General features: G+C 51.0%; 1 protein-coding gene across 2 annotated transcripts; it reads right to left on the reverse strand.

Annotated features, from left to right (window-relative positions):
• Positions 1-521: 521 nt before the first annotated feature.
• LOC119096954 (CYFIP-related Rac1 interactor A) lies at positions 522-11,163 on the reverse strand. Of its 2 annotated transcripts, none has more exons than XM_037219957.1 (9): positions 11,087-11,163; positions 9,622-9,776; positions 8,114-8,235; positions 6,947-7,049; positions 6,224-6,360; positions 5,561-5,755; positions 4,828-4,907; positions 3,266-3,378; positions 522-2,445 (listed from the first exon to the last, which is right to left on the reverse strand). In XM_037219957.1, the coding sequence occupies exons 2-9, from the start codon at positions 9,698-9,700 to the stop codon at positions 2,294-2,296; spliced, it is 981 nt and encodes a 326-aa protein (XP_037075852.1). In that variant the 5' UTR covers positions 9,701-9,776; positions 11,087-11,163; the 3' UTR covers positions 522-2,293. The 2 variants fall into 2 exon arrangements, with proteins under 2 accessions (XP_037075852.1, XP_037075851.1); XM_037219956.1 differs by having other exon boundaries at positions 9,622-9,779; positions 11,087-11,161.
• Between the last annotated feature and the right edge of the window lie 356 nt (positions 11,164-11,519).

An 11,519-nucleotide genomic window follows, 5' to 3' on the forward strand; every position in this document is an offset into this window, starting at 1 on the left:
AGAATAGGATCTCTTAACTCAAGATGCAGGTCTACATACCGTTATGTTCGCTTGCATCCGTCCTGTTCCCGAGTCTTCACCCCAGAAGCGAAGCGCCCGTGTGTTCCGGCCTTCAATGCTACATTACTGAGACGCCCGGCTCGTTTCTCAAACTTCGACATTTGATACCTCCAATGATTCCTCTGCCAACTCCAACCAGTGCTCCGCGCACTAGCACCTTCCCATTGCCGCGGACAACACATGGCCTCAGCGATGGTGAGCAGGTGGCTCACACTGGCACCCGGCGAAGGCAGGAGCAGAACGTCCCGAGGACCAGCCGCGGCGTAGGACGGGCCAACACGCCTGTGTCCAGTCTGACTAGCCGCGACGTCCCGAAACAGCAACGGCGGCCCGCCGCCCCACGCGCTCCGAGCGCCGGCGGAGCGCGCGCACGCACACACTCACACAGTCGGCTGTACTGACCACGTATATATTTCCAAACGGGTTCGTGAGGTCTGTCGCTCGACTGGCGGGGGGTGGGGGGTGGGGGTGGGAGGCTCCGCCCACGCCGGCATGTCGTGGAGCGTACCGCCCGGGCGTGTATCGTAGAGGCAGTGACAGAGGAAGGTCGCGCGCCCGCGGCTGGCTTGTACAGAGCGCGCGACGCGGCGCACCCCGGCCACGGGGCGCCGCTCCGGAGCGGAGCGCGGCTCACTGCGCGAAGCGTGTAGCAAGTAGAAACGCGTGAAAAAGTGAGCGCCACGGACACGGGGCGGGCCAGGGCGCCGCTCGTCGCCGACAACACACCAGGACACCCGCACACCGCGGAGGGCGCCTGGGCCGCTCCAGCACAGCTACAGCGAGCGATCGAGGACAAGCACGGCTCCGGCGAGCCCGCACAGCTACGGAAAGGCTCCGGGATGGAGCACTGTCTGAATAAAGCAAAGGCTAGAGTAGAACAGACTATGTCCGTATTTAAGGGTTCTAGACAGCGCATATCAACGTAACACCAGGCTTTTACATTAAAGGCAACGGAGCAACTATAAATCTGAAAACTGCACACAGTTCGTACGTAAACGAGCCTACTGTAGTCTACGCAAACCTTTCAAATGTGGAACTAGGAACTACACTTGGACATCTGCTCCGGGCCGGGCGGCGCTTGCAGCCAACCCCGACCGGAGACGTCTTTGAAACCATGGGAGCATGCATCAACAAATCGGCAAAACAGGTTACAACTGACACCAAAGAAAACATTTCCGAACACAGAGCATGGTCCGTGCGATAAAACTTCCGTCGGAAGCGCACAACTCGTAATTCTTTGTGCCCAACATTGCTGGCAATCCGCCGCAGAATATCGTCAAGATCGCCTTGCTATTGGTTCGCGGCCAGCATAGCCTTGCTGTTCATTCGTCACCGGCTTTGACGTAACGAAGCGCCAAATACAATCAGTTGATGCGACCCCCCAATCGACGACACATGACTCAAGTCGTCGACTGATGGGCGCCTCTCGATTTGTGCGATTAGCCGTAGTTTAAATAATAGTGAAAATTGCAAAATAACATTGTAGCACTATGTACAAGCTAACATCCACATTGATTTCTTTGGTGCCAAAATAATCACAACTTTGACTTCTCGACATCCATATCAGACTTGTTTTGAAAGACAATGAAACATGTCTACCTTTACGTTCAAAACACAGATTGATAAAATTAATCTGTAACAGTTCAGCAAACATCTTCAAAACAACGCATCATAGTACAGCTTTTTGTTTCACCGCTACTCACGCCCTTCAGAAAAGTCAAAAGTTCTCAAAACGCTTGAGCTCTTGGATTGCAATTAAATTAAGCTCTGTAAGGCATGATTACAGGCTCGACATTCTTGATGCGCTTCTCTATGAGTTAATTCATGTAAATGGTGGCAAGCTCACTAGACTACAAATGCACTACAAACGGTACAAATCAGCTCTATAGTTGTCTAGCAAAATGTTAGCACATGCGATGAAATGAGACCTGGCAGCCTACGAGCGTCTTCAAGCATGCATACATCATGTCGCGACAAACGACGTACAAAATTGAGAATCGAGTATTACAATCGCATAAGCATGCACAATGCGTGTACAAATGGCCGTCGCACGTCCTCGCGCCTTGCATGTCCCAGCTGGCCGCTGGGCTAGCGCGCCTCTGTCGGGCGAACTGCAACATAGAGCTTGCGCAGCATTCCACCAGGGGAGTCGCCGGCCGACCCGGCCCCGTCGCCAGCGGAGACCGACGCCGGGCGGGAGCCGCCACCGCGACGCCGCGGCGCGACCGAGCGGCTACACAGCCAGCAGCGTCTTGATCTGCTTCGGAGTATTCTCGTCGTTCAAGTGTTTCGTTGTGTACCTGAGCGCGTTGAGCAGCGCGTCCGAGTTGGCCGGCGGCTGCTCCTTCAGCACCTTGATGCAGCCCTTCACGTCCAGGCTGGTGGCTGTTGGGGAGAGGGCAGCTTCATAGTGACCACGGGCTGACTGGGCGGCGCCGCGAGAACGACTAACTTGAGCAGTTTGACACGTACGGACAACTTAAAACAGACAGGTTGTTATGCGTAACTTCGTTTGTTACCAGCACGTGCCAAGTTGTATTCTTCAGGAGCATGTGCGGCACACGAGCGGCTTGACGAACGACTTAGCCTGTTTTCAAGACAAAAGTTGGTAAGGCAGATGTTTGCACACAAAAGTAAGCAACTAATGTTTGCATGTCGCAAACACGTACGCAATCGACAACGGCATTGCGCAGATATTTATGAGCAGCAATGTTCGCATGTACAGGTGTTCGCAAAGAAACACTGGCACTGCCAACGTTCGCAAAGCTCAGATTTGAAAAAGTTAACATTCGTAAGCACTTATGCCGTAACATGAATGTCTGAACTTGCCATTTACTGCTCAAGTTCATATGACAACTGTGCTGCGGGTAGGTGTCTGTGATAAATTTTCCTACCTAGCTGCTTTCGAACCACTTCTGACATAGCCCGGGCGTTTGTAACGGCACCATAAGGTGAGACAGTCGGCAAGCTGGAAGTCCACATGGGCAGCGAACCCAACTGCCCCCGCCCCAACACTTGTTCTGGTACACATTAAGCCACAATCACCACACAGCACTGTATCAGGGAATGATCGAGGACCGACCAAGCCCCTCCTTATTCTCAGAATCATGGCATGAGCGCCACCTAAATACAGCGATGCGGAACAGAGCGCCGGTGGTCTGAGCACGGGCCGGGCCGGCGGATGTATCGGCCGTCAGCGACCGACCTTTGACGAAGGCGCCGGCCGGGTGCACGTGGTCGTACAGGATGACGAGGCCCACCATGACGCGCAGGATGAACAGGTGTGTCTCCTCGCGTCGGAAGCGGGCGATCAGCGCCCTGCAGCGGCCAGGCGGCGACGCGTCAGCGGACGGGCCGCTGCGCCCCAGCGCGGCGTCCGGCCCGCCTATCCCACACAGCGTCCCGAGGCGGCGGCACGGCTCGCCCAGCGCCAGCGTCGGCCCACCATGCAGACATCAGAGGCAGACCGCGCCGGTGGAAACCGATCGTGCCCGGCGAGTGATGTAGCGAGCGCCACTATCAAACGAGTACACAGCTTTGACCAGACGAAACTCGGAACCGCGAAGGGCGGTGTATGTTCTGGTGCATGCTTTCGCTATGAAGTTTTGGCTTTCCTCGTTGAAAGATAGGCTTGCTATGAATAAAGCACGGCATTTGGCAGCTTTAAACAGTGGCATTTGGCCACTTTGATCTAAGATACCAAATCTAACGCTGAAGGCACACAGCATCGACGCCCACGACATCAATGGTGCCGTGAGGGACACTCGGCCAGCTCAAAGAGAAACACTCGGCTCAAGATAAGGAGGCTCAAGACCCAAGGAGGGACACTCCGCTCAAGGTACGGAGGCTCAAGGCCCAAGGAGGGACACTTCGCTCAAGCTACGGAGGCTCAAGGTCATGAGGCTCAGGGCTCAAGGGGCCTAAAGGTAGGGAAGCTCAGGGCTCCAGGAGACTCAAGGTCCGGGGAGGGAGACTCGGCTTAAGGCCCGGGGTGACCCCAGATGACCTCAACGATTTTGCCCCGCACACGCAAAAACCGATCAATGCCAGCAAAACATGATCTGACCCACTTGGCCCCGGATACGGGCCAACCGTGAGAGCTAGCTGAAAATGATTTGGATACAAGTTGTAGACACCGCCCGCGCTCCACGTCTTCCTGCCACTGTATATGCACTGCGTCATCTTAAGACAGATGCCATTTTGAAGGTGTACAGCCATTGCATAACGTATATCTACGGTGTCCGTCAGCAGTCAAAGACAATTCTAGGCTGACTTCACAGATAATGATGCTGATTTGGGCTTTTGGGGCGCAACGACCACGTTAGTCAAATGGCATAGGCTGACTCCACAGCTAAGTGCAACAAGAGGCTGACTCCACTCCACCACAGCGTCTAAGACAATCCAAGGACAATATGTGAAACCTCAATCGCCAGGTGCAGAGTCCCGAGTTTCTCCTTCAACGAAGTAATAATTCCGAATTCACTGTTGTTTAGTGCAGCCCATAACAACGCCGCCAGTCCTCTCAGGCAGTCGACGCCCCCCCCCCCCCCCCCCCCACAACCAGTCACCACCATGAGCGCAGCACTGGACGCCAGACTCAGGTGATCACTGAACAATCATGCCATCGAGTGATGCTGACAACGCAGTGACGCCCTACAGTACGCGAGAACACCTGGCGCGTGCAGGAAGCGGTCCGCAAATCCTGGCTGAATGCACTGCTGACATCCGCTCACGACCGGCATCGTGGCAGCGATCAGCCGTACTCACGGGTTCTCCAGCATCCGCTGACAGACCTTGCCCATGGTTCCCAACGTCTCGGTCGTGTTCTCCACCGGAATCTCCTTGTGCTGAAGGGAGGGACCGCGAAATCACCGATGCGGGTATCAATTACGTTCCACGAGACACACAAACACAGCAAGAATGTCACATGGCCGAGTGTGCTGCCTATTATACGTTTTCTAAAAGTTAATGGAGCATACAGCACTGTGTGAAGTGTTTTCTGATCTACACAGACATTCTGCTGGAACTAGGTCGTCAGCTACACCTACTTAAGAACAAGTTTTGTCGTCGTAGAGACAGCATCAGACACGATTCTTCCATTTACAGTGAGCACGCCTGAGCCGTCATAAACCCTGCCCACGGTCGATCCAGGACGGAGTACCGGGCATTGGTGCCCGTCGCCAACCTCGCGCACCCACCACCCGTCGCGCCTCCTCCGGCGGCCGCCGTCTGACGCCGGTCAGTCCCGCCGCCCGGCGTGGCTCGGGGGCACCCGGTGCCCGCCGCTAACCTCGCGTACCCACCAGCTGCCATCCTCCCCCCCGCAGCCGCTGTCTGACGTCAGCCAGGCCCAACGCCCCGCGTCGCTCCGGGGCACCCGGCGCCCGCCGCTAACCTCGCGTACCCACCAGCTGCCGCCCTCCCCCCGGCGGCCGCCGTCTGACGTCAGTCAGGCCCGCCGCCCGGCGTGGCTCCGGGGCGCCCGGTGCTCGCCGCTAACCTCGCGCACGAAGCGGCTGGTGGCCTCGCTCAGCGTCTTCAGCATGGGCGTGGCGTCGGCGTAGAAGAGAGACATGCGGTTGGCCGTGTCGTTGTCGAGCTCGGTGTCGGGCCGCTCGCCGCGCAGCCGGTAGTGCTGGCTGTTGAGCGTGCGCCGGTAGAAGCTGAAGTCGTTCTGCACCGCCGGCGTGTTCATCTGCCGGCGCGCACAGTGTTGAGTCCGGCCGGGTACGCCCTACGCGCCGGCTGCTGCCTTCACACAGACATAGCTTAAGGCACCGAGCCTCATAATGCATAGGTGATTAACACACGAAAAGATTGCTGCATGTATCCGGAAAGGCGAACACGCGTGAAAAATTGCGGCAGAACACATATATTCCACATAAACTCATGGTAAACTTGCAGGAAAACTAATCAGCCCAGTTTAAGAATGTTGAACTACCTGCGGTGTTTCAGGAACTGCTTGACTTTCCAAAATTTAACAATATATGCCTCCAGTTTGCTCTCAGTTTCAACGAAAACATGGTGATCTCATTCTACACAAAGCTGATCGCCAGGACAACGCAAGAGTCACACAAAGTACACATTTTGGTACTGGTACCTAAGCACACCTCCACCAGTTCCTCACACTCGCAACGACCTAGGTCGTGCCCATGCCGTTCACCTTCATTTCATCAAACTTGAGAACGAACTCCAGAATGTCGGCGAACTGTTTGACGAGCGCCTGCTGCGTCTCCAGGTGGATGGAGGGCGTCATGGGGCCCGAGCAGAGCTCGAACAGAATGCGCGGCACGATCCGGTCTGCAACGGGGCGAAGACAGCCTCAGGGGCGCGCGTCAACAATCGCACGCACCCACGCGCCCACCCACGCACACGCCTCACCCTGCATTGTAACACATGGAAATGGCATTGTTTTTGGTCGAAGTGTAACGATGCGAGCAACTTCCCAGTCTATCCCGGACATCACAACGGCGGACAACTGGGGAGAACTATACTGCACCTGATCACTCCGAGCACACCCGACTGGGGAGAACTATACTGCACCTGATCACTCCAAGCAGACCCAATATAACTCCTGCACCTGATCATTCCAAGCAGACCCAACTGGAGAGAACTATACTGCACCTGATTATTCCAAGCACACCCGACTGGGGAGAACTATATTGCACCTGATCATTCCAAGCAGACCCAACTGGGGATAACTACACTGCACCTGATCATTCCGAGCAGACCCGACTGGGGAGAACTATACTGCACCTGATTATTCCGAGCACACCCGACTGGGGATAACTTTTCTGCAACTGATTATTCCGAGCAGAGCCAACTGACAATTAGCAAACAGTGGCGGAGCATGTGGGTCACTGCGGAGAAGGCAAATCACACATACATATCTCCAGCGAGAAGAGGTAGAAGCGCTTCAGCATGAGCACCAGCGGCACGACCGCGTCCCACGCCCGCTCCTGGCTATCGTCGCTGGGGCTGGCGATGGCCTGCAACAGCCGGTGTCAGAACAGGTGCTGGCAAGAGCCAGTGCTGTCTACTACAGCAATAGCTCGTTCGAGTGGACAGAACAGACAACACGTACGTTCAACATCACCTAACAAGGATTATTGTATGTCTTGGAAGACGCGGTAATTGAAGAAAAACTAGTACAAAAGGATACCTAATGGGAAACCTCACATAAATGGAATGGTTCAAACCGTGAATTGTCAAACGATGTACCCAGCCAAGCTCTTATGTCCAAGGAGCCGTGTTCTGATGATCTCGGACCATCATTAAGCCTTTAATCAGTACACATTTTGCCAGTTGACCTTTTTCAGCGATGACCATATCACTTGCTGACAGGGGTCAGCGTACCGGCACTGCTAGAGACCTGTGCCGGCCCGGCACTTTTGATTTGCTTAGGCTTTTTGGGCACGTCATTGCCTAGCTCACGTTACCAGATGACTTCTTGTACGAAATGGTGCAAGTCTGTCACAGACTTAAATAAGATGTGAAGGGAGATCGAACGAGGTTGGTTCACCTTCTATTCATCGGACGAGTTTAAACTTTGAACATGAAACATAAGTGAAAAATGAGAGCTTGGTGACGTCATTTACACACTCCATTTGAACTTCTTTCATCGCTTTTCAGAAGTTAAACTTTTGCATACTTTTGCAGCGTGTCTCATTCGGAGCTCCGCCGCAATAGCATCACGAACTGCAGCAGTACGTCTTGTGTTCTTTCCACGATCTTTAATCTGATATTTCACAACCATGTGCCCCTCCTGCAATTTTTTAGGTGGGGTGTGGACCAGGGGGAGTGGTGTAGCTGGACTACAAGTAAGACATGCTATCCAGGTAGGACATGACAGATAATACAGCATCACCTCACTTGTCCCACATTGCCTATGTCTTACCAGCAACTTATATGTCAAAACAATGATAAGCCATTTTGCAGCCTGATAATACTTCATCTTTGTATCTGTGGCATGTGACTAGTAGTTCAAGTTCTGTGCTAAGGCCCAATATGACATAGCAAATATATCACACACTCCACTTGGATATAATCTTACCTCTCGTATCTCTTTGGCGGCTCCCTTGTACTGTTGAAGCTCACTTAGCATTTCCCTGGACTCCTCCAGGACACGCCCCACCTCCGTCCAAGTCTCAAGTTCACTTTCTGTTGGTTCTGCATCTAAACACAGGACATAAGGGCATTACCACATTAGCAATGAATGTGTGCTGGTGCAATGCATGCAGAACTTGAGCCAGACATCTAATTGAACTGGCATGTGGTGAGGTAACAAAAGTTCAGAACACTTGCAATTTCATGATGTTGCAATGCCATCAATTAAGTTGACATGTTATCATACTGCAATTCACTATTTGCAATTAACTTTTCAATTTATATGTGGGTACTGGTGCAATCTGTATCACAGTTCACAGTGAATAATACATTTTACAAGGTATAGTCAGAATGATGCATTAAACAAAAAGTATACTGCATCAGAAAAACAAAAAGTGTTTGTGTTCACAGGAGCCTCCTCTGACAGCATCCACAGGCCAGTTCATGGTCATGTTCACAGAGTGTGACATCAGTTCCTTGATTGCATCCATACATACATCCTACACATGTGCAAGTCATTATTCCAGTGAGTGTACACATCAAGCAGCACTCTAGGAATGAGCAGGGAATATAACCATCAGCTTTGTAGTCACATTTGAGGGATGTGTCAAGTTTTAGTTTGTCATGTCTGTCAACTGGTTTCATCATCTGCAGAAATGGTAAAAAATACTCCAACTCTACAGTAATTCAATACACATCTCAGCAGGCAGTAGTTCATCCTCCTGCCTAAGTAACTCATTCTACAAACATTTTCACCAGGAAATCTTCAAGCCAGAAATTTTATTCAAACCACAATTTTTGGCTACCTGCTTTTGGGAGTGCTTTGACTCAGGTGCATATGCCAGTGCAGTGAGATGCATGCCACATTTGGCAGACTGGCAAATCAGAGTGGGGAAATATACTTTGATTTCATTGCTGTATGGTGAATATTTACTGTTCTTTAATCACGTCTGTAGTTTGTTGGATGTGCAAGAATGACAATTAAATAAAATCATTTATGAATGACTTCACTCAAGATCTAGTGTACATGTATCTGAATTTGTGCCACAGTTTTGGGTTAGGCCAGATTCAAACATTAATAGACTTCCATACATGATATTGAAAATTGAGTGACAGCTATCATATATGGAATGCATTTTCACATGCCTTCCAGAATGTTATCTACCTATGTCTCACCAGGCTAGCAGCCTTGTCCACATCTAATCAGCCTGGTGAATGCATCTACAGGTGTCATCATCATCCATCACTTGCATTGGTTGCATTTCTTAGTGTCCATAGTAGGAGGGAATGCCAGATTTAGAATAAATAGTAATTCCTGCCCCCCCCCCCCCCCCCAGTGTCAAAACAACCATAGCAACTCATTTCAAAATGGTTCCAGAATTCAACATTTCTTGTTGCCACACACACTAGATGATATCCTATTCTTGATGTAGTGTGGCATGCTTATTCACTTACTTTCAAAGTCAAGAAATATGTCATATTTCTGCACGGAACAGCAGTCATCTCGTGCAAGTAGGCGCAACAAGTTTCCCATTGTTTCAGGACAGGTCCTGAACTCCTTCCAATGTCTTCTTGGCAGCCCTGGTGATGACTTGATACATGTGCTCTACCTGCTAAAACAAAATATGTTACTGCAAAACAAGCAAAAAAGGCATGCACCTGGAAAGTATTTCTATGGGCACCTGGGTGGTCAATTCCTATTTTCTATAGGGCTCTATCTGCCAACCCCCAGTGGTGATTAGATCCACCACCTGGTGTTGAGTATTCAGCACAGCACAGACTGTAAACAATACATGCTGCCCTGGAACATCCTGCACAGCAGCAACAACATACACCGCATTGACTGCACATAAATCCATTACCATCAGTCATGCACAAGTTGCTCCACAAGTCCAGTGCAGGTGTCACCATCTTCAGAGAGCTGCCAACTTCAGCACATCAAAGGCCAATATTCAGGTGACTATGATCCCAAGGAAATTTTACACATTTCCCCATGACATGTTTTACACTGAAGCAAGTTGGAAGTTCAGGGCAATGAGTCCCGGTCCGCGTCTGGGACACAGAAGTCAGCGCACAAGAAGCAAGGTGAAGTTCAGACAGTACACAAGTACATCATGTGTCACATATTGCATGCACACCAAGCAGATATTTTTTTGCAGGCTGGAGTGTGACTATGTTACCCAGGTTCAGATAGGTGAACAGGGCTGCTCCAAAGCTACGGCCCTCTCATTTGAGCTTTTGTTTGCACAGCTTACTGACACATTTCCCGTACTATCAACCTGTCTTGTACAGATTTAAAGCAAAACTTTACATGGTAAATCCAGTGTGATTTTGACCCATCTAGAGCATACCAGTAGGAATAGCTGATAGTTCCTGGAAAGCCAATTATCCCATTTGGAACAGGGTCAGACCTGATCAAAACACCTTGCTAGACTAGTCTCAGCCTCTCAGGTCTGCCACTTTATGGACATAAGCAATGGGATTTTGGTCTTTTCAAGCTATGGGTGGCCCTCCCCCAATGCATTGCCCTAGTTCTGAAGCCCACATTCTGAATGCAGCATTTCAAAGCTGTGACTACTATACCTGTGAATCTAGGGGGTGTGTAACAAATCATACAAGAGTCAAACTTAACCTAGCAATAATTAAAAAAGTGGGCCTTCAAAGGAGACCAATCCGTCATCCACGCATATTTCGGAGTGTTTAAGCTGGCAGGCTCTTAATTCGCCTTCCCCAATCATTGGTACACGCTCCGCCAGTGACAGGCACATCACGCACACACACACCCTACGTTTTTCTCGCGAAGTGTGTCAAAACCTTCAGGGGCGCATGTAACTCATTGATCAGCTAGCAGCATTTTCAAACAAGTTTACACAGAGCAGTACCAGAAAAAGCGTGAACCCACATATTGCCCGATATTTACCTATGGTATCTAGAAAACGCGACGACCGGCAAATACCAATATATCCACCCACTGCCGACACAAAAGCCGAGTCACAGCACTGCACAATACGAGTCCGGCGGATTGCGGCGATTGCTGCGCCGTTATGATAATCAACTGCTATGAACACAAATGTGGGCCATCCCACAGCAGTTCAACAAGGGAATAATACAGAACCGCTCCAGAACCAAAGACAAAATGCCTTTGAGGTGATTGTACTCCCAAAATATAAGTACATACCTTATTAGCATACCTTATGACGTCAAGACCACTATTATTGGCAGCTTGTATGATGCCGGAACACTGCCCAAGTACTGGTCAATGCGAATTGCTCAAATGAGAGAGAGGTCAATTTAGCCCTTCCTCAGCGGTGGAGCTATCTTTTTTGAGGAAGGTCATGACCCCCATGTTGAGC

This window comes from Pollicipes pollicipes, unplaced genomic scaffold (genome assembly GCF_011947565.3).
Source record: "Pollicipes pollicipes isolate AB1234 unplaced genomic scaffold, Ppol_2.1 Scaffold_4295;HRSCAF=5057_pilon_pilon_pilon, whole genome shotgun sequence".
Lineage (NCBI taxonomy): Eukaryota > Metazoa > Arthropoda > Thecostraca > Pollicipedomorpha > Pollicipedidae > Pollicipes > Pollicipes pollicipes.

Excerpts from the sequence above, each read along its gene's own strand:
- LOC119096954 (XM_037219957.1), bottom strand. The coding sequence starts at position 9,700 with ATGGGAAACTTGTTGCGCCTACTTGCACGAGATGACTGCTGTTCCGTG. Across the intron at positions 4,908-5,560 it reads CCAGCCGCTTCGTGCGCGAG|CACAAGGAGATTCCGGTGGA; the intron begins GTTAGCGGCGAG and ends CCCTCCCTTCAG. Across the intron at positions 2,446-3,265 it reads GGCCGGCGCCTTCGTCAAAG|CCACCAGCCTGGACGTGAAG; the intron begins GTCGGTCGCTGA and ends TCTCCCCAACAG.